Source organism: Calidris pugnax, unplaced genomic scaffold (assembly GCF_001431845.1).
Source record: "Calidris pugnax isolate Ruff unplaced genomic scaffold, ASM143184v1 scaffold20, whole genome shotgun sequence".
Lineage (NCBI taxonomy): Eukaryota > Metazoa > Chordata > Aves > Charadriiformes > Scolopacidae > Calidris > Calidris pugnax.
Window position 1 is genome coordinate 32,303,563 of NW_015094510.1, and position 23,923 is coordinate 32,327,485.

Sequence of the window (23,923 nt, forward strand, 5' to 3'; positions counted from 1 at the left end):
AGCAATTTGTGGCAGCTTCTTAACAGCAGACTTCTCCCTACTGACAGGACTTTACAAAGATGCTTTTGGAGCTTTATTACAATTATTTTTCTACTAGTCCATTATCTTTCTTTTAGCCCAGAAAAGTAAACAGGTAGTCTGAAATCTCTAAGAAAAAAAAATAATAATTGAAAATCAGGCAAAACATCAAGCAGAACAGGATCACTCATTCTTATTTTACTCTGGTATAAATGTTAGGTCATAACAGTGCTATAGACATTGAGCATCCTTAGCTTCAAATGATGGTATTTTGAAGTTAAAAGATATTTAGTCTTTCATATTTTAAACACAAAGATGGAGAGGGATGAACAAACACTTTTATCTAAACCTTTATAAACTGGTAATACTGATTAACATTTTGACTCCAGGTCCAGATGAGACTCCAGGAGTATAATGTCAGGACTGAATCCCAACAGCATGTCATCTCCAGCATCATACATAAATATGAAAAGAAGTAGTAGAGCTACTATCCCATTGTGTAAACTTGAAATAAATATGTATCTGTCTGTGTAAACTGCCAGACAGAAAGGTAAAATCATTATCTTAACACAGAAACACTGCTTCATTATATTTTTGTATAATTCTATCAGTAAGAACCATGTGATTTACTATCATACAGAATGTAATAGAAAATATTTTAAAAGCATCAGATTGCAATAGGCTGACAGTTTGTCATATTAAGATTTATCCAACAACTAAAAGGAAATACAAAAATGAGGATAGATGTGTAGATTAAGGGTTCTCCAGATTGATATTGACAACAGAATGACTAGAATCTATTTTTCAGTGGGTATCACAATTATTTTCTGAAGAAGGTTTGTTATCCCAATCCCAAACCGAACCTAATCTAAGTACCAGTTGGTTAGACAGTTGCTTGTATGATTTATAAGAGCTTGTTAGGAGGTAGGAACCCTATAATGAACAAACCTAAGTGTATTACATTGAGAAAATATAGTAATTAAAATATGTTCTAGTATGCCATTAATATTACCAGATGTGTTACTACTGTTATGTCATTAAATCTCAATCATTAGTTCAATTGTTGTGTACATGACAATGGTTTTGTTCTGATTCTAATTTTTGCTCACATTCACTACGGTCTTACCCCTGAAAAGGCCTAGCACGTTAATTACTTTCATGATAAAAGAAAGTCATCTGGTGGTTGCGTAATGTTAGGTATCCTGCAAGTTGAAGCAATCATATATCAGCATATGAGCACATCACTACATAGCCCTAACTAGGTATAAAAACCTAACTAATTTATTCCAGAAAATCTTAAACACAGAAAAACCCTACATACCTGCAAACATGCATAAGGGTTTATAATAAAAATACTTTGTTATGTGCATACTCAAAGTGCCTCTCTTCATGACCAAAGCTTTTCTAGTTTTTAACATTCCTGATTGCTAAACATTACGCACACTTCAGGATTCTGGCAGCAGTAAATAATTTTTAGATTTCCATTCTTCTTTTAAATTAAGAATTATACAAAGTGCAACATTCAGCAGAAAAGTGCTTTCCTCCACAATTCAATTAAGCACTGAATCCAGGAATTAGAATGTATGTAGCAGCCTAACTTGGATTTCAGCACTGGGACAAATTGTTCTTCTGTGTTGCACTGTCTGCAAATGTAATGTTTCAGGATGGGCAGTAGAAGGGTTAAGTGTGTTCTGACTTTTCCATTTTACTCGGAAGACTGAGAAGGTGAAAGTCCCCAAGCCCTAGTCCTTATCTAGAGCTCTGTCTCCACCTTTTATGCTCAGCTATCAAAGGTGATAAAGTTACATGGTATTTGCTATACTGTCATCAGTGCAGGAGCTGGGGAGCAGGAGGGGAGGTGGTTAATTGTATAAGCTTATCAAAGATAAACACTGGTCATTCATGTGTTCATCATTTGGCAGAGAAGCAAACTTTCACATACTGTCCGCTCTGATATGGGAAGGACGTTGTCTAAAAGGAGGAGGAATAAAAACGAGAAATAATCCTGGCACTCAGAGTGGTACGCATATTTTATATGGTTTGGTTAATGAGTTTATGAACCTTAGGCTATGAATTTTATTCCTGGCAGTGGTGCTGGAATTCTGAAAGTCACATATTGAGCAGGTCTGAGATGCATTTTGGAAGCTGATAAGCACAGATGATAAGGACAATTCCTAAAATTCTCCAAGTAGCCAGATGGAGTGGGATGGGCATAATAAAAAGACAAGAAGCCCCTCAGATCGGTGCCAGTTGTAGGTCAAAACTAGACAGGACACTTGTGTTTGTTCCATATATGTTCTCTTACTTAAGAGCATTTTTTGTAAGTGTCCATTCATATCATATTCTAGCAAGCAACTGTTCATAAAAAGTCATGCTGGTTTTAATTTTGAGCACCATACTGTGGGATATAGAGAAAAATTCACTATTTAGGGACCCTTTGCTTGGCATTGAGAATGTTTTATGTGAAAAAGAAATGAACAGCACATAGAGATTAGGTTTAAGGACAAGAGTTTATCCACTTGGCGCTATGAGCAGTGACCACTGGGTCTCAGAGGTACTCCCTCTATCTTGTGAAGCCTTGCTACTTTCATTATACCCATAATTTTATTGATGTCATGAATTATAAAGTCTTACAAAGAAAATGAGTCTGGCTTTGACCCGATTAACGTGCAGCAGGTAATAACATAGAATAAGTAGATAAATGGGCAGGGGAACAAAAAGTCATAAGGGATATAAGTTAGATTAAAACAGAATCAGCACTCTATAAATGCCATTCACTCTATTATGTAATCTTTAGCATATATTTAAACTTTGAAACATCTTGTCACAGGAAGCAATAGTTATTAAAAAGAATGACAGGAGCCCTATTCTCAAGCTGGCTTTTGTAAAGTGTCTTACATCTGCAAATAAAAACCAGTGTCTTACTTTTACTATTAACCATGAGCCGATAATCTGACGTGATTTTGTTCTGTTTAAAAAAATATTTCTCCTCTTCCTGGAACACAAAGAGACATACTGGTTTGTCTCATTTCAAGGTTAGGGAGTGCTCTTTTAAAACAACATCTTTCAGCAATATTCAATTCCAGCTTCTCTGAGAAATCAGTTCAAGAAACCTTAGCAACTCTGGACAAAGAAAAGGTTCTCTGCTTAACTGTTACTAGTGAACCAAAAATAAACAGCTTTTACTATACACATAAAAGAAGACTACAAAGTGATTATGGAGAACCAGGACAGTAAAATCCCAGGAACATACCCCAAGTCCCATTCTACATAGAACTGTGTGGTCCAAATCATAAGGTTATGATTACGCATGAGGAATACACAGGTGACCGAGTTATTCAGAAGGCAAAACTACTGATGCCATACCCTGTATCATTCTGTGGATTTCCACTGAAAAAATCACAATTACACTTGTTAAAATGCCCTGAATGTGTATTCATATAGATAAACTCTCACGACAGTTAAAAATTACCAACAGATTAAATTCTGATGAACTTGATTTAAATTTAAGCTGGCTACCTCTGAACTCACTTCAGGTAAACAAATCAGATATGAATGGCTCCTCTGAATTTCAGACAATTGTTTGTTCTTGGTAACCTCTTCCCTTACAGCTTGAGATCTTTCCCTACAGGAAAGCCTCACAGGAAAAGTAAAAAAAAAAACCAACAACCCAAATATAAGTATTTTTTCCAACTGCCAGTTCAGAAGTGAGGCAGACTCTAAATCTAAAATGACAGCTTAATTCTTCTTCAACTCCAATTTGGCTTGAAGGGCCATAACAAGCCATAAGAAAAGAAGCAACATATTATCAATCTTGAGATCTTCTTTGTATCTGTTAATTACCATAGTGTCATAAATGTAAATTTTCTGAGAATCTAAGTGCATAACTGTAAGCTGTAGTCCCAGACTACTTTTTTCTTACACTAAAACACTTAAACCTAAGTAAGAGACATAATCCAGACCTCAGTCTTGTATTCAGAAAACAATATACTTCTCTCCACTCAAAAATTATTTTCCACGTAGCTTAAGCACACTTGCACACATTCATGCATAAGCAAAACCCAAAATAACAGGCTCAGCTTTAAGATAAAAATAATATAAAAACAGAGTCAACACAAACTAGAGAGGTCATCTATTATCGTCTTGGATGATTTCCCTCACCACTGCAAAATCAATAAAATAATGTGGTTCTCTCTTCCAAACACTGGCTGCTGCTAAGAGTGATCCCATGATCTGATGATTTAATGGATAAGTACTGAATTTTAACACAGACCAAAACAACAGGAATTGAATGAACTTTATCTGGCTGAAGCAGCATGAATATCTATTGCTCTATTGTTAAGAACAGTGCATTCAGGCATCTAACTTGAATTGCATCAGCTGTAGGAATTATTTGCTGTTGTAAACATGTGCTAGTGAGGGCTATAATATAAAGGCAGTTTCAAATGCAGAATGATGCAATCAAGTGTCAAAGGTATGGAGTAAATTACCAGTTACAATGACAATCTAATTAAAATAACTTTGAACCCAGTTTTCTTATCTTTAGTTACTTTCAGCTCTTACAGCATTAAATTTTATAATGAATGATTATTATTAATGAAATCATTATAAAATTATCTTTGTGTATGGGAAAAATATATGGGTTATCACATTATACTCAATTGCATGTGAAAACAAGCAGTGCGATTAAAAATTATTTCTTATGGGAGTCTAAATCTGATCCAGTAATATGGAATAAACTTTTAAGAATCCTAAAGAATCCCAGATCAAAATGAAAACAAAAAGAGGAATGCTTTGGAAACCATCAGATATAAATAGTACATTAACAGATGAGAGGAATAGTCAAGTTTAGACACGGTGCTGGGAAAGAGTTTTCAGGGAATTTTGCTATTTAAATAAAATACTTCTTTAAATACTGATTTTCAGTTCAAATTCCAAAGTAGTTACAAATTTTAAGGCTATATTAGAATTAGTCACTAGATGTCATATAATTCTCTTTGGTCTTGCATTGTCAGGTACATTATCAATTTTGGTAACATTTGTATTTTGGTGATTCAAGTAGTAGTGTCTTACAACCACCAAGTTTGATAATGTACCTGAAAATACAAGACAAAAGAGAATTATATTCTCTGTCCAAAAATAATGGACTTAGGTAATGTATTATAATGAAGCTACATAAGAAAAAACAGATTAAATTAGACTGTTTCATGTATGCATGCAAAGCATGTACACGATATCCACAGGCATTTCCTTTATTAAATTCCCATGTCCAATGTCATAGTATTATAAAAAATTAAAATACTTTATTACATTGACTTGTAGTAATTTTCATCTTGCGGTGACAGAAAACCACTAAGTTTGGGAAGAATTTGAGGAAAGAGTAACTTAGTAACTGCTAAGAGGCAGTATAAGAGGCAGCATTAAGAACATGGGGCGGACAAAAAAAATCAATTTGAGACAATATGCTATCAAATTACAAAAATTCTCATGTGAGAAGTCTTTAGGCTGATTATTGATTAACTCATTTTATTACTTCCAAAGGTAAAGACAACTAAGGTAATGCCAAGAGAAAAACCTGAAAAATACACTTACTACACAGAGAAAAAATCATAATGATCAATAAAACATGTGCAGAAAAAAAAAAAAGAAAAGAAAAATCAAAACAAAACAACTTAATAAATAGTTTCCAAAGCGAAACATTCTACAGTGTTTAGTCTTTAGGTAAGCACTATGCTAATTAATAATTTTCAATTTTTTCTCTTTTTTTAAAATAATAAGGTTGTCATTGTAATTTCAAACAAGATATGTAGCTGTCCTCTCTTTTAAACATTATTCAGATTTATGTACAAATCAAAGGCAGATGGACAGCACTTATAAATCTCTTAATACAACTTTTTAAAATTTCATCACTTAGGCTAATAATTTTAATAATGATGTTGATCTTCTCTGGCATGCTTTTACATCTTTCTATTTCTGTTTGCAGTTCATAGCCTTGAAACAATAAGCAGAGTTTTCTTGTTTGTGTTTTGATTTACCTGAAAGACAGCCAGTCAGTGACAGAAACAGAAACAGTTTCCATGACAACCACATCATTGGTTGCAAAGGTCTTCAGTCCCTCTTTGTGCAGTTGTTAGCAACGTTGACGTTTCTTCATTAAAGCTTAGCCTAGTGAGACAAAGACAAATCTCTGTTAGCAAAAATTAAAAATATCTTGCAATAATATGATAGACATTTCAAAAGACAAAGCTGGTCCTAATGCAGTTAAAAGTCTAGTTCCAAAGAACTCTGTATGCACAGGGGCAGGGAGCCTGACAGATGCTCAGAGGGATCTTTTTTCCGGTAGGTACTTGTGTTAATACCTGAAATTGTGGCTGTGCTTTGGACATATGTACAGAAATCACCCCAAAGCTGTATGTGTATTGTAGCTTTGAATTTTCAAAAAGCTAAACTTAGACAGAAGATAGTACACACATCTTTCACAGCAAACATATTCAAAGCATATACTTCGGCATGTGTTCTTCCTCTCCTGGAAGCCATATGTTGATATTTGGTATCAAGCATTTTTAAAAGTCCCTCACCCCCCAAATAATAATTTGCTCGAGGAAATTCAGGCATTTTTATTACTTGCAAATTAAGTCAAAATATATTCCAGTGTCTTGCAATTTACTCACTGTGTAAACAATCTACCAATACATTTGAAAAAAACACCATTTATACAGAACTTTTCAAACTCACCTTCCTCTAGCAACTTCTCAGATTTGGGTTTCCTATCTGTGCCATGACTTCCACATACATCTTGGTGCACTACATCTTTACATCTACTATAGCTTTGATAATATCCATAATATCGACACATCAAAACTTAGAAATTTTGTGTTCGAATGACTAAAAACTCAGTCCAAAATATGAGAAGTTTCAGCTGTTTATGTATGGACACAAGTGTACTTCTAGTCTTTGACTTGAAAAACAATAAGCTGCAAAGATGAAGTTAATTTCCTACATTCAATTAGTCATATCTGCTTAGGAAGCCCTTGAGATCCTCTTGGAGCCTAAGGAATCTTCAGCCTCTACAGGTTGTGATCCACAACTACAAGAGCAATCCTATGGTGCAGAACAATGAGACAAAGGAGAATTTGGCTTTATTCCACTATCAAAACCCTTTTGGGGGTGATCTGACTCCTTCAAATTATCATCACCTTGGCTACATGCCACAGGTGCTATTTTGGGAGACCTATCCTGCATATGAGAACAGTCACAGTAAACGAGCATAGGCAAAGCTCAATGCAGTTGCCAAAAAAAATAATTTCATAACGTAAGAGTAGGCTCCTGCTGGATCATGCAATTTCAGCTGCTCTGTGAGCATCGCTAGTTGCAACCTATTTTGACAGTGTTTCCTTGTATATAGGGACAAACATGTATATGTACACATAGAGAGAGACATTGTGAGCACAAGATGACAGCATCTGTTTAGGTACTGGTAGTTATTCCTGCAATGATCTAAAGGTGTAACTTGTCAGCTTTCATTTATACAGCACAGCAGCCATAGCTTTCAACATGGATAAAAATTCCAATTAGGATTGTACTTCCTTCCAGGTAACTCAGACCAGACAAACTTAATATCGGGTGTACACCTTAATATTAGAGTCTCTGAAAAAGAACATAACAATCCGGTAGTCCTGTGACTTTACACATAGTGCCTGCAACTCATCTAAACCTCCACAGGAAACCTCCTCAATTAATTATTAATGTCAGCTGCTTTTGTTTTTCACTTCAGTGATAATCTGCTTTTCAGTCACTGTGTTCCTTTGGTTAGTGAATTATCTTGTTCAGCATTCTTTTCTGGCCAGGCCTTTGGGAAATAAGTATTTTCATTAATATTTAATTTTTTTCCCTTATGGCCACATCTGTTAGAAAAGGTAGAGCACAGCTTCCCTCTTCCCTCAACTTCATCACTCTTTCTCTTCTTCGCTTCTCTTGAGCTGCTTTTATAGTAGTGCAACATAGAAATTTGTTAACTTGGTGATTTCTCTGTTGCATAAATAGGGGAAAAGTTGCCAGCATTAAAGTGTAAGATTGTTGTTGCTATTATTGTCATTATTATCAACAGGCCTTATTGTGTCTATTGGATTAGACTGTTAAAGAATAATGTTAAAGGTTGTGGTTGAAAGAGCAGAAACATGAGGAATAACTGGAAACAAGCAATGGGAACATCATAATAAAAGATTAACTTCTGTCTTTTTGCATCCTTGAAACACGATGATTTTAAGCTCCCAGTGAAAAAGATATATTTTTAATGAAAGTTCCATTAAAGACAACAGAGTTATGATAACTTCTGCCAGATAAGGAGCCTATAGCTCAATAGCTATAACAACTTCTAAGTGACAGCTTTTAACTGTGACCTACATAACCTGACCCTATCATTGTAAAGCAAACTTCAGTCCCGTTACACAGGTGTATAAAAATGTAAAAGCAGAGTGCAATGACAGGGAGATGCTCTGAATTAAGTCATGAATGTTGAACACTGACCTTTCTATTAGGATATTTGTTGTATAAATATGTTGGCTTATCTCAGTAAGAGAATTGCTAGCAAAACAAGCAAGGGGAAAATATATCACTGTACACCTTTTTAAAAATCTAACTAGAAATCTTGGTTATTATCACAATTAAATGATCTCACACCTTTACTTAATTTTTTCTATATTTCTTGTTTCTTCAGGGATACCTGGAAACACGAACAAATGGAATGTGTAGCAACATGGCAGAGATATCATACATCTAAGAACTGAAGAGTACAGTTCTTACATTCTGACAGTACACTGATACTGCATATATGGGTCTACCACACGGCATCTGGGATGATCACAGAGCTGCTTCCTATGAAATAATATAGGCAAGAGCATGAAAATGCTGTAGTTAATAAATATAGGCATATAGACTAATTTCTGCTCTATATTTAATGAAGCGTTACTGCTTCAAAATTAGTTAATGAATATTCTCTTAGATCTTGTAAAAAAGTTTTTGTTCTTAAAAAAAAGGTTCTTTCTTACACAAATAGTATTTGGTTGTTCTTGGTTTGAAAATCTTGTCAATTTTCTTTCTCTGATTTACTCTCCAGCCCTGACTATCTTCATTCTAGAATGAGGAATCTTTAAAACAAGCATTTACAATTTAATCCTAGGAATATAGTACAGAATATACAGTCACTTACTATTGCAAAAGAATACAGCTGAACATGCTGTTCAAAAGGACTTTAAAATCATGTCAGCTCAATAGTATCTATTTTTTTCCCCAAAATATAAATTTGGATCTCATAAAAATCAAGCTGGCTTATTTGCAACAGTTTTTTGGCTTCATTGGTAATTCAGTGCAAGAAAAGAAAGTGAAGATGTCCAGAATATACTATGTTCTATAGATTTCTTTTGCATAATAGCACAATTTGACAAAGCTCTACAGTCTACTTTTTAAAAGTAAGGATGGAACATTTACCATTTGTTGAGGGTTTTTTTCTGTCCTGTTTTTATTCTGGTTTCTTCACAAAATATGCAGATTCATATATATATTTTTTTTTTATATGAAGGATGTGAATTTTCCCTGATGACAATTTGTAAAAATCTGAGTTCTAAAATAAAGTTGATGCAAATATGCAGCAAGTAATTTATCTTAAAAAATTAACTTCTTGTTCCACACAAAGAATTAGCAGATGCAGTTTTCAATTTCCGCATGGTACTATCCATACTTCTTTGTTTTCCCCAGAATTTCTGCCAAATTGCTTTGCAATTTGTTTTAATTCTGGGTGCTAATTGTAGACAATTTATTAAACCATTCACTATTCAGTGTGTTTTAATGAATTGTTTTGGCTACTAGTGAAAGGGTGGATGTTGTCTCATGGTTCTAACTGCCAAAAGAACTTGTGAATATGTGGAGCATGAGCCCTTATGCAATGCAGTAAACACTAATGTGCAAGAGGCTTAAACTAGGTTTAGTAAAACTGTGGCCTTTTTGTAACAATAGCACCTACTGTCATTAATGTTTGTTTTCTGGCACTTAGGATAAATTTATATGCAACTGCAAAAATTTGTTCTTTTAAAATTAAATTGGTTAAGAAGTAAAGCTTAAGAAGTGAAGCTTTTAGCATAGATACTGCGATACTGATATCAAAGTGCTTTCTTCCATTGTCGCTACATCTTTTCCCTTTTCCATCATATGCATATTTATCAGTTTATCTGTACCAACATGAAAGGGATGATTACTTAAATCCACATCCTGTCTCTAAGCAGTGTAACACAAGTCTTTGTCTCTACAATGACTTTACTGCTCAGAGGAAGGATGTAATGTTACAAAAAAAGTTTTCTGTGTAATATTTCTTTTTCCTATATTAATATATATTAGAGGAAAGCTCGTCACCAGCAAACCAAATTATTTCTTTTTCTCTTTCCTTAAGTAAGAGAGCACGCTCACAGATAATGAAGAAATAACACCAGTGATAAACAATTTTGATGTTCTACATGGACTTGGAAGAGCAGGAACTGAAGACAGTAAGAAATCAAGCTATTGACACTCATATGTCTGAACTGAATGTAAAATGGCATATCCTACAAAGAACAGATATACTCACACGGTTTTAAACAGTATTTTTAGGAATTTTTTTTTTCACATTTAGTAAGTGGAGGATGTTGGCTTAAGGTGCAACTAGACTGCTAATAAGATTCCTCAAGGTAGCAAACCTATGAAATCACTAAATGCAATGAGCTAAGTATCACTGACCAGGCTTCCTATAAAAGGCTTGTTATAATCTTGGAAAAGGATGGAGGTCTAACTGAAGATCCACTGTTTAAAGCACTGAAATAAAGCCTTCTAATCAACACAGAAGTCTCTGTCCCTCCCTGCATAACCTTTACTTCAATCAGGGTTTGGAAGACATGAATCGAATTGCCACAGTCAGCAGTTCAGCCCGTCTCCCTTGTTCCCAGGAGTATCAGGCCTGGCAACACTCAGTCCACGGGAGAATTAGAGGCTTTGGAAAAGCAAAGGCTCAGATGTTACAAAGTTCATTATGAACAGAGGAGATAGTTTAACTGAAAATTTTTAAAAAGAGCTTCCCTGTTGAGAGTTCCCTGATGATATATTTACATATAAAGTTAACTGCTAGACAATGATTATGACAGACAATGGTTATACAGAATATAAATAACCTCTATCAAGTTCATGTTCCTGCTTGCTTTCAATAAAGAATTAATTTGCTCAGTCCAAACTCTTTTTGACAATACTATTTACAAAATGGCTTAAATTTAATAAAAACATATTAAGTTAATATTTGATAAAAGTCATACCATAGACACTTTTACAATAAAATGTCAGTGGAATTTGTTATAGGACAAATGAAAGTGAAATGATATTAAGCCAATGTAAACAGCAAGGCGTCTTGTAGGATTGATTATCACCCCAAGGGAAGATCATTTATTTTCAAGGTTTAATAATAGTTCAACCTATTGTAAAGAAAATTTAATAAAGCATAAGTTTTAGCAGTTTCATTTCTGAGTTGTTTTATGAACACTTAATTTACTGCTAACAATATTGAAAGTTTATTCTGCAGTGGAACCTTTCCTTGTCAGGTTTCTCCTGGCAAGCAACCAGGACTTTCAATATCTAAATTAATATTTTATAAGGGTTTTTTATTCAGGATGTTAATATAGCTTTCAAAGATACCAGTCAAGTTCTAGGAAGAAGCATAGAAAGCTACTGAACAAAAGAAGCAAATTGTCTATTTTTCAAATGTTCTTCAATCAAAATTTCTATATTGTTGAATGAACATCTGAACTACTGCTCTGAAGAACAAACAAACAAAAAAATTTGATTGCAAATGCTGAATAAGAATCTCAAAATATCACAGAATCACAGAATGGCAGAGGTTGGAAGGGATCTTAGGAGATCACCTAGTCCAACCTTTCTTCCAAAGCAGGATCACCTAAAGCAGGTTGCACAGGAACTTGTCCAGGTGGGTTTTGAATGTCTCCAGAGATGGAGACTCCACCACCTCTCTGGGCAGCCTATTCCAGACCTCTGCCTCCCTTAAAGTAAAGAAGCTTTCCCACATGTTCAGGTGGAACTTTCTGTGTTCCAGCTTGGCCCGTTGCCCCTTGTCCTGTCACTCGGAACCACTGAAGAGTCTATCTCCATCCTCTTGACACCTGCCCTTTAGATATTTGTAAGTATTGGTCAGATTCCCACCTCAGTCTTTTCTTCTCCAGACTAAACAGACCTAGGGCTCTCAGCCTTTCCTCATAAGAGGTGCTCCTATCACTTGATCATCTTCATGGCTTTCTGCTGGATTCTCTCCAGTAGCTCCCTGTCCTTGAACTGGAGGGGGCCAAGAACTGGACATGATACTCCAGATGTGGCCTCACCATGGCAAAGTAGAGGGGGAGGATGACGTCCCTGACCTGCTGGTCACACTCTTCCTGATGCACCCCAGGAGACCATTGGCCTTCTTGGCTACAAGGGCACATTGCTGCCTCATGGTCAACTTTTGTGCACCAGGACTCCCAGATCCCGCCCTGCAGAGCTGCTTTCCAGTAGATCAACCCCTAACCTGTACCGGTGTATGGGGTTATTTCTTCCCAGGTGCAGCACTCTGCACTTGCCCTTGTTGAATTTCATAGGTTCCTCTCTGTCCAACTCTCCAGCCTGTCCGGGTCTCACTGAATGGTGGCACAGCCTTCTGGCATTTCAGCCTCCCCTCCCAGTTTTGTATCACCAGTGAATTTGCTGAGGGTACACTCTGTCCCTCATATCTATGAGTTCCAAATTATTCAGATGATCAAAATCTGTTTTGAAAACTCTGCACAATACCCATAAAATAAGAAATTAATACTGTATTAAACATTGATTGTTTTATAGTATTGAATATATTTACACATACGTATTTTGAAAAGAGTTTTTGAATGTGAGATACAGAATGTCTCCTTTTCCAACAAACAAATATCAAGCCGGTGATGAAAGTGAGGAAAAGATAGAATTTCAGCCAATTGACTGCATTTTCATTATGTTTAATATTACATTTTTACCAAATCAACCATAAATAAGTATAGTGGACGTTAACAAAATCATTTGACCAAGAAGGCTGGTTTAATGCTGAATTATTTCAGGTATTGTGTTAGTTGCTAGAGGAGCTAGATCCGATTTGGGATTCTTACTGCAAATCAGACATAAAATGTCATCAGCATGGTCAGAGAGAGGATGGCAGAAATAGTTCTCAGCTTCTCTAAACAAGCAATAGTGAGGTGTTGCTATTTAGCTACATTCACTTGAATATAGTATGAAAAAATCAAGGTACTGCTCAGGCAAGTCAAGTGACTCAAGATGTACTGTGTGCTTAGAAGGATGCAACCATGGACTTCTGTGCCACTCCCAGGCACTGAGGCAGCTCCAACAGGCTGCTCCCACTATAAGACATGGACATGTTATGTGGTGAATAAATACCTATTGGATGAGTCTTTCTGAGAAGGAAAGCACTGAAATTAATTAGTTGGATTTTTTTACCGACATCCATTTGTCAAGCCAACTGACAGTTTCTAAAATTCAGCTCACATTTCATAGAACAAGCAGCTGCTGGGGAGGAAGCAGTTTAAAAAGCCTGGCTGCTCTTGCTTAGGTGTGTGAATGAGCACTCTGCAACCCAGATCGACCTCATCAGCATCATTTTCCAGTTTCTCAGAGCCTGGACCATAAGTAACATAGATTTGCTCACAGCTACTACAGTTAAGCTCTCTGATTTCTTGCATGAACTTTAGGAACGATTATTTCTTAAAGCCCAGAAGCCCTTATAATGCTCTCCTCAATTTTTTTTGTAGTTGTGTCAATATTAATCATGTGTAAGTAGTAGGAAATAAAGAGTAAACAGGAAAATTATGTATAATTTGACACTTCAGAAATTAGGTATATAAACTCTCTTGTTAGTAAGTGAAGAGAAACAGACAACCTGAAGGAAAATTTGTTCAAACCATTTTTGACAGCTATTTTGGAGTGACACGAACAACCTTACTCTTTTTGCTAACTGTGATGCAAACCTAATTGCAGCAGAAGCCTAGACAGCTAAGCTAAATTATTCAATTAACTTTCAGATGGCTAAACTGAGTGATAGCAATCTTTACTTATTTGTTCAAGCCTGTATGAAAGTTTCCACAAGACCTGGAAAATTGAACTGGTCATTTAACTTCTATCCCAGTGGTCTTGTAATAAAATCACTCTTCGTCTATGATGGACGTTCCTCAGTATTTTGCTTTAATTATTCAGGAAGTATATTCAAGCACTTTTATTAAGTCCTACAGATGCCCTCAGAGAACTTGGAAGTTCAGGGAGGAACAGCTGTAGAATTGTGGGTCATGTTAATAACTTGATTTATTCGCAATAAAAAAAATGCAGGAAAAAAAGGTTCTTATGCTACTCTTTTCAGGCCCACTTATTTCCAAGTTCCTCTGAGAGATTGTAACAAGTGCCAGAGTAATCACATCTGGAAATTGTCTTTTGTCTGCCAAGCAGCGGGATGAAGGACGATAGGACCAGCATGACACTGCTGTTGTTCAGTGTCTCAGCTGTACTCAGTACATCTACCTCTAATGTATAAGAGGAGCAAGCAGCATCTTGACCTCTCTTCTGCAGCAGCCAACTAGTGCCAAGAGGGAAGATGATTGCAGTTAAATATATATCCTTGGCTGACTCTTGCATCTGGTATTATATCAGCCAGCATAAATAAGCATAGCTTAAGACCTCCAGTTAATTCAACTGCCAGACTAAGGATATTATGCATTTTAATAACACAAACCAGCATCACCACTTGTCTCTCTGTAAGGATATAAAATGCTGCAGATTGGGTGCATATCATGCTCAGAAGTAGTTGCCACAATCTCTCGGTGGACCTGTAAAATCAATTCATTCCTGTGCTCACTTCCAGAGAAATCAGGTCTGGCATAGCAGGGTATATTGTGCACCAGGGTTTTCAATGCTACACATGAAAAGGATCAATAAATTTTCTGGCCCTAAGACATGAGATCCCATTCTGCACTTTATAAAGCAGGTGCAGGGCAGGCTCCCAAAAGTGTGTAGGGAAAAATAAGATCCTTCAGTACGCTGCTTACCTTCTGCAAATGGGCCTTACCTGATGGTGTCAGCCTATCCGAAGGACATTCATACAAGAAGGATGTGGACTACATGCAGTGAGTCAAGGAGGCTGTTTCATGTGTAGGGAAGATGGGAGATACAAAGAAAGGCTTGTGTGTAAAAACACAATGGGAATGATCTGTCAGTCTGTGTATATTCTACAAGTCTACTTCAATGGCAACCCACAAATTAGAAAAATGACAGTACTTCGCAGAATTTTTTTTGATGTCTCATTCATGAGGTTCAAAACCATGTCCCTAAGTGCTACATCTACACACCCTTTAAATACCTGCAGGGATGGTGACTCAACCACTTCCCTAGGCAGCCTGTTCTAAGCAAAAAAAAACCCCTGCTTTTCAAATATGAGGCGTCTTTCTGTCATTTTTATACTGTTATTTGAGAAAGAATAAGGAACCAAGTTGAGGTGATCTATGTAGGCAGACCCCATCTCAAGGGGACGTCACCATTTTACAAGGATTTTGCACAAAGGTTTAACTGCTTATGTATTCACATGAGAGGACTCTTCACAAAAAAATAAATAGGTCAAAAGGATTATATCTTCAATTCAGACAGGGTAAAAGTTTCCTAAGCTTGAGAGTCACAAGTCATTTTAGACACTTTTATATACATAATCCAATTTCAAATGAGCAAGAAAAAAGGAACAAAATATCAGTTGTTTTATTTAAATGGATGGACTGAAATATTTCATTACAATTAATAGTCGTCATGTCTCAGAATAGCAAAGAATTTATTAAACATACAGTAAAAAGACATTATCTTTGGAACTTAGCCGTTAGAGCTATAGATAAAGATGTAGAATTGGAAAATGCATCTGTAAATACAAAATTACTTTGGAGAAGATACTTAAAACAGTTGTTCTGAAACAGTTATGGTGGTTTAAATGTTAATAATTTTATTCTTAGCTATTTTGAAACACCACAACATTTTAAAACCGCCATGCTGAAGAATATTAACGATACAACAAATTGACTGGTGATACACAGATGTATCTGGTTTTTTTATGAGCATATTTAATTGCACATGTTTCTTAAGTTTCTAATTACAACCAGTACTAAAAGTGTCTAGATGTTTCAGGATGCATTTTTATATTTAAACATACCTCATTATAATTACTTATATAGCAGATAGTTCACTAAGATATAATGATAGCATATTAAAGTGGATTAGAAATCTCATTATTAAAACACAAGCTTGTCTGAATAGAAAGGAAAAAAAAAATAAAGTACTCTAAATGGAATAAGTACCTCTTCATTTTCTTGTACAAATCTCATTTTATTATGAGCTAAATGTCAGAGAAATAAAGATGCAACTGGTGGCATGATCCCATCAGAGAGGTTTGTATCTGTTACCATACTGTATTTAACATTATTTTCCCAAAGATTTTAAATAAAGACAATGAATTTTACTAAGGGCTAAAATTTCAATCAAATGTGTTTTAGTCTATCTGGGGGTGGATTGTTTATTTTTAGAGTAAGATATGACTGCAGTCAAATAACACCTTTTCCTGTATTTTAACTCAGTATTAGGGCAGACACCAATTATGAAATTGTGCTGTCAGGTTACCCCTCTAAGGGCAGTCACACACTTCATGTTTTCAGTGGCAAATTGAATTTGACATTTAATTTGAAGCCCAGGATACCATAATGTAAATCCTTCTGCAGTATTAGTGATAAAGCAGGAGGACAGACATCCCGGCTGTCTCTTTTGAATAGTCCTCTCCATATTAACACTGCCTTCATTATTTTCTATAGGGATTTTTCTCCTGATGTTTGAAGAAAAATTCCAGTAAATGTTTAGAATCACAGTAGCTCACAACAAGAACAGTTCAGGTTCCTTTATAGATTCTAATAAATGAACTACTAAAAATTTTATCTATACATGTTATCCAGACACCTTGTCATTTCTGAGTTTAGATCAATCCTTAGATAGCATCGTTCTTAGTAGCTGCTGGTGCTGCCACTTTCTCATTTGTTTATTCTTTGGAAGAAAATTTATTTTTATGTTGCAGAAGAACATTTGCTAATAGTGATTACAGGACTTATTGACTGAAGTTTCATTTCTTGCAGAGATTTCTGTGTAAGTTGGCGGCCCTTCCTTTAAGGTACTTCAGAGTAAAGTATTGGAATGTAGTATTTTCAAGAAGCAGCTAGAATTCCTCCTTGCTTGACACAATAGACAGGCTTAGGGTCAGAAATTAAGAATGTCATAACCTGAAAGTGCAGAGGTTGGTCTGGTGCACATGTAAATGTACATTACCTTGGAGGTTCTCATTACATGTAAAACAACAACAACAACAAAAAACAATCCAAACCAAACAAACCCAAAAAATTAAGAAAGTTAGGACAACTCCTCATCTCTATAAACTGTCATAATACAATAGCCATGAATTAAGCTGTGAAATGTATACTAGCTCAGAATCAGGCCTGGAGGCTCCAGCCGTAGAGTCCTACGTAAATTAACAGTGGATCTCTGCACTATGCAATATTCATACACAAATATAATCAAGACCAAATAGGAGCACATTTCTGTGGAATTACCCAGCCCACACAATTCACTCATAGCTCATTCAGCAGAAGGTTAATTTTGCATAAAATGGCACTATCTGATCTGCACAACAATCTGCAAAGAACAAGTTATTTCCCATGTTTTTCCTACCTTTTCCGTATTCTGTGGCAAGTGACTGAAGTGTTCTTAGTAACATTTTTGTATTGTTGGCATCCTAAAATGGAGTTTACTCTAATGAAGATCAACAGCTTTAGCACTCCCTACAGAGTACCCACATTTCCCTAATTATACCAAGAAGTTGTCACAGTTCTTTCAGAACTGGAAGGATATCTCCTGATTTTTTTCTCATTCATTAGTTTTTATTTCTGAAATAGTTTCTGAAATAATTTCTTAGAGCTTCTGAAATAATAGTTTCTGAAAAACTATAATAGTTTCTCATAAGTTTTCTGGGGAGAGAACATTCTCCTAAACTAAAAGTCATGAGCCTCTTACTTGTTACCAGTGAGCAACGTCATTGACTGTGTTGACAGAACTTATTTCCATTGATTTCTCTCAGTTCTTTTCGTGTCTATCAGAACTTGTCTTGCAAAAATTTGTCACTTTTCTTTAGCTCGTGAGTTCCAAATGGTTGTAGGTTGAGTTCAGTGACAGAGGACAATTTCTTCTTTATTTCTTTCTTCTCTTGCCATTCATGAAGGCAGAGAATTTAGAATTTAGAAGCAAGAACACCAACTAGACACAGATTAAAATTTTCAGCATGGCATTTTCTTTGCTGTATAATCTTTGGCAAATTCATGTTGTCTATAAAATACAAACTAAAAACAACAATTCACCAAAATACAATGAAACATAATGAAGGTATTATGTACCTTTTGCTCATAGTGTACTGAAATTCTGCTAGTGAATCAGGCAAAAATCAGCCAGTTAAATACAAGCCTGGGGCTACTGGATGTTCTGGTACATGCTGGACAGGTGCTGGCAAATTCTGTTAATTACCCAGAGAAGGCTCCATCAGGACAGAGTTTTCAGTCACTTGTTTGACAGGGAGAGAAGTATCAGGCCCATCACTGAACCTACTTAGGATGATTTTTTGTGCTTCTAGAAGATACGTGGAATGATGACTGCTTTTATTAAAAGTTTAGCCATCCCCTTCCAAGAGACAGAAATCCCTCAGCACAGGCCTGATTAGTGGTTATAAGGGAATTGAGGTGGGATTGAGGTAGGAACTGCAAGTGCTTCTCTTCCTTTCCTGATAATTAGTTGGAATCATAAGTGTTTTACAATTCAATTTCTAACCCCTGCTGCCAAACAAGAATACCGAGATGGCTAATAGACAGAGTGACACTTATACCTGAAACTGAATGCTGTCTTAGGATGTCTTGTCACCTTCCTGCTCCTCACTAGAGGCTTCATGCAAAGCAGCAGAGGGAGAAAGATGCCAAGAGGACACAGTTATGTAAAATAAGCTTGTAGAAATAGTCTGGTAATGCTGTTTGTTAAATGTGATGTTGTACTTTCTATTCTTCTTATCTTGAGTGTTCCCTTAAATTCTAGTTATATTAGTTTATCCATAAAAATTAACATGATCTATCTGTGCAATTTAGTATTGTAACAGGTCCCATCATAAAAATATCTGAGCAACTGGAAAAAGAAAACAATCCCTGGCATATTCACTCATTTACTTTCTATTTTCCATGTTACATTGGAATATTCAAAAATTATTAAAAATAAAAGAATGAGGATATCATTGAGCATGATTATTCATAGTTCAGTAAATTACTACTGAAAATGGAGAGGTAGATATTTTCTGTGCTTTGAATATTGCTTTCACATGTAAGTAGTGTATTACCTGTAGTCTTTCAATTTGTATTTATAGGACTCCTTGGCCCCAAAAGGCTACATAATAAAGGGCCAAATGTTCATATTAATTTAAATAATAAATAAATTAGTTAAAGAAAATAATTAAATTAATCTGATTTTAAATTAAACTGATTTTATAAATTGAACCAGACTTAAATAAGGACAAAGGGACATTAGAAATATGATAATGCTTCATAGTTTAATTATACAGGAAAATAGTCACGTGTTAGCTTTGCCTAATTCCAGCAAATTGAAAGAGAAATTTTCTAATTGTAAATCTTTCACTTCAGCACTGAAAGTATATAATAAGAGATAATCTACCATGTAAGGAAGATCCAAACACATGAGAGAGTTCAAACTGAACGAGTGGCAAACGTCTTGTTTCTATCACTATTTAAAATTTTCAGTAAAGAAGACTTCATAATGCATACAGGGGGAAGAAAACCTCTAATTTGAAGATATTGCCACCACTTTTACTATACCTCCATTTACATCTTGTTAGTATTTCAGAAAAATTAACTCATGGAAGTACAATTAAAAAGAATTTCAGTTTCAACTTCACACTTAGATGTGCAGATCTCTTCTGACAATTTATTCACTAAGGTGGCAGACATTGAGAAATCAAACTAGGCTACACTCATTCAAAGTCCTTATAAAGGTTATGCAGACATAGAAAAAGAAACTTAGTTAATACAAATATTACAGCTGAAAGTGGATATTATCATCTGTTTTGAGCTTATTCTCATAAGCTACGGGGTGGATAATGTTTCCTGAACCATAGAAAACTCATGACCTTCAGAAAAGACATAGCACACTGATATTATGAGGAATTAAATTAGGATATAATTAAATCATTTAACATAATAATTAATTTCCTCTTTACTCTTAAATAAATCGGAGCCAGGGAGGAGTTGGGTAACAGTTTATATAGTAAGAGAAGGCAGCAGCTGATGAGAAATGTAGAGCTTCCCTGAGAAGGCAGAAAATGGACATTTCTTCACATCCATCCACTTTGTACCAATAAAATTTTGTCTGATTATTCTGGTATGCTGGGGACAGAAGGAATGAATGTCACCCTCCTCCTGATGGTTTGAGGACTCACTAAACATAGCAAAGGTGCCACGGTTTTAAGGAAGATCATCCAGTATTTTCTGTGTTGCAGAAGAGGCAGGAAATAAGGAAAACGAAACAACTCTATGATTTGAATTCAGTAAAGGGGAGACATTATGCAGTACAAGTAATGTACAGACCAGAAGAGAACCAATGTTACCTTTTCTTATTTGTAAACTTCAGATCTTAATTAGCTGGTTTACTTTCATTCTTTCTTATTTTAATTTACCAATTTTCCTCAGCTGTTCTTTTACAATGTAAATTGCATGTCACCGTTGATGACCAAGGTGAACAATTAAAGACAGATCATGGCACGCTGCTCCCAGATAACTTCTTTTTTCATAGCACAAGCAGATTAAATATTACAGGGTAGCTATAAATCTAAAAATAAATCTGCTGTGTCTCCCATTCCTACATACAGTGCTGTAGCACGTCTTACCCCCAGCTGTCCTTGTTCACTGGCCTCTGCAAGCCAATCTTTGCCCTTGCCTATTTGCATATAATATACTAGAAAGTTCATGCAGTATGGGTTGCCTCAGTTTATTTAGTATCTCTGTTTTTTTTCCTTTCACAAAAGAACTACACAATTTGGAGAAATAATTTTCTCCCTTGTGAAGACTTGATTTTTATCACTCCCCGTCATCTTCAAGAGTCTTCAGAAAGAAATACAATCCAAAAAGACAGAAAGAAATGAAAAAGGAAAAATAAACCAGTCACACCTCCTTTCTATGAGCATTTTTATCAGACTTTCTTTCTCAGACGATCAAGGACAGGATCGAAAATTCTCTCCAGCACACCATTTCCTGCTGTTGCTTCAGCCATTTTCCCTTGGCTACAGCCCATTAACAGCAACTCCAAACAGCCATTGGCAACAACAGCTTCCAAGCTGACAAAATCAATTTTCATTCTGAACCATATTTACGAAAACAATAATGTCCTTTTATAACCTTTGTCTGACAAACAGAAGGAGATGATTTCATTGTTCATACAGTCATAAGGTGTAGCTCTTTTGACAATGCAACAGGAAATGTAAACACATTACTTCAGATATACATTGTACTGTCACAATAATTTCAAGTGCCTAATGTGCCAATTTCTACAGATTGTTTTATATGGTAGTTTAAAATCAGGATAATTTTAAAATCAGGAGAATTAAGAGAATCCACAGACCACTAGAGATTTTTAGCACCAGGCTCTCGCACCTACAAGCATTGCAATGTTCATTACATTCCCCTGTGTGCCCCTTTTCCTCATGAAGATAAACCACCATGGTTCTTCCACCCTTCACCATCATTTATCCCCTCAGCTTCCTTAGTGCAATAGCCATCAGGCCAAGGTTTCTGGCTGAGACATGCATCACTACCTCCAGTCTCAACAGAAGCAGTTGGCTGGGTCTCAGCATGTTGGAAGACTAAAGAAAATACTTCAAAACATGTCAGTTACGGAGGCAAACATTTTTACTCACATGTACAAATAGATGTACCTGTATTGTACGTACATGTATATAGGTAGACATATGCAATCATTTAAACCTTACCTTCTTGTCTTATGCACTCAGAAATTAAACTTGGCAAGACTGTTATCAAACCTAAACATTTCAGTTTAATGTCCAGATATCCACCTAATATGATCTTTATAAAAATATTTTGTTCTACAGAGTTAAAAAAGCAAAATTTTTTGGTTTTTTTACTTTTAGTTTTTTTACCTTAAAGAGTAACCCTAAAACTGTTGGGATTTTTTTGTTGTTGTTGCTTTTGTTTTTCAAAATTAGAAGGTTTTTATTGAAAATAATGGTTTTGATGTTATTTTTTATGTCGTATACCAAGGATGGTTTTGAGAATCACATCAAGAATGGTTTTGAGACTTAAATCTCAATTTTAAAGTTAAAAACATTACTTTTCATTTCTCAAAATTCTATGATACAAAGTCTTTCTGGAAATTGTTGCATGGTCTTTTTAAAAAAGAATTAATGTACTAAAAAGCAGCATTGGTATTTAAGGTGACACGTTCTACCTATTAATTTGAGGAAAAGATCCAGAACAGTACAAATTGTTTGTTTGTTTACTAAAGGAGAGAGAGTATTATGTGCAAGTAAAAATATTTCTTTTTCCATGTGTGAAATTACTTATACATTTTACTTTTTTACAGACAAATTTTAAGAATGAGTGGAACAGAATGAGTTAAAGAGACAATATTGTTCATCTTTCTCCTTCAGGAGCAATTTTGATTACAAAGACAGCCCACAGAAAGTCACCGGACATGTTTATCACTCTCTGCCTAGACACCCCATGACAGCTGTAAACCTGTCATTAAGATTCAAACATTATCGTTGTTTTCTACCTCATTTGCAAGGTAGAGATCTTTCTGTGAAATACATTAATACTGCTGGCCTTATTCTTCAATTTTAACAATAAAGACAGCTATTCAAACAGATTTTCTCTGACCCCAAAATTTTTTGTTGTTGGAACTACTGAAAATTTGGGTGGACTATAAAAAGATCTGTTTAATACCAAATTAAGTGACACACAGACAGAGAAACTGAACTTACACTAACCAAAAAAAGTGCTTTAGAATCACTTCTTCAGCTGGTACAAACTTCTATGTGCAAACATATATTTATTCCCTTTAAAATAAAATGTTAGTTTAGCTTGGTTACCTGCTGAGAGAAATTATTCTAGTATAATTCAAGATAAAGTTGCCCATTGAAAACATCCACAAAGCAGTATAAAGTAGTTGAAACTGATTTGTTTTAAAAATCAATTTAATTAACTCAGTGAAATGTACAAAGCAGTTTTAATAGTGAAATCAAGGAAATATATTGACTAAATTTAATTGGTGGGTTATGTGGCCACTTGACAACATCATGGTCAGGTTTCATGGTGATCATCAGAGTTTTGAATGCCAGCACTCAAGCTCACACAATTTACATTTAATGTTTCACAGTGTTTAGTCTTGCCAGAAGCTGACCTGAGGTTGCTCTTCCTATCATAAAAATTGGAGACACTGTAACTACTTAGTGAATTTCTAATTCTTTTTTTTTTCTCTGTTAGCCTTTAGGCTTTATAGATTCCTCCTTCTAAACAGTGACAATAAAAGTACTGGAGTTGTTATACGGAAGGTTTAAAATAAGGAGTTAAAGTAATAATAATAAGACAACCTAAACAACTTCACTAAACAATCCAAGTTAGTTCCAGTAAAAATATTACAGACTCTGGTATGGTAGAGAAAAAAAAAAAAAAAAAAAGGAAGAAAA

The 23,923-nt window shown here is 35.2% G+C and overlaps 1 protein-coding gene across 3 annotated transcripts in view; it reads right to left on the reverse strand.

Annotated features, from left to right (window-relative positions):
* The window catches only part of CNTN5 (contactin 5), a 680,570-nt gene that overhangs the window by 355,446 nt on the left and 301,201 nt on the right, over window positions 1–23,923 (reverse strand). For all 3 annotated transcript variants that reach the window (XM_014966120.1, XM_014966118.1, XM_014966119.1), the window contains exon 3: window positions 6,054–6,183. In XM_014966120.1, the coding sequence (XP_014821606.1) occupies window positions 6,054–6,111 (58 nt within the window). In that variant the 5' untranslated portion in view covers window positions 6,112–6,183. The remainder of the gene's footprint in view (window positions 1–6,053; window positions 6,184–23,923) is intronic.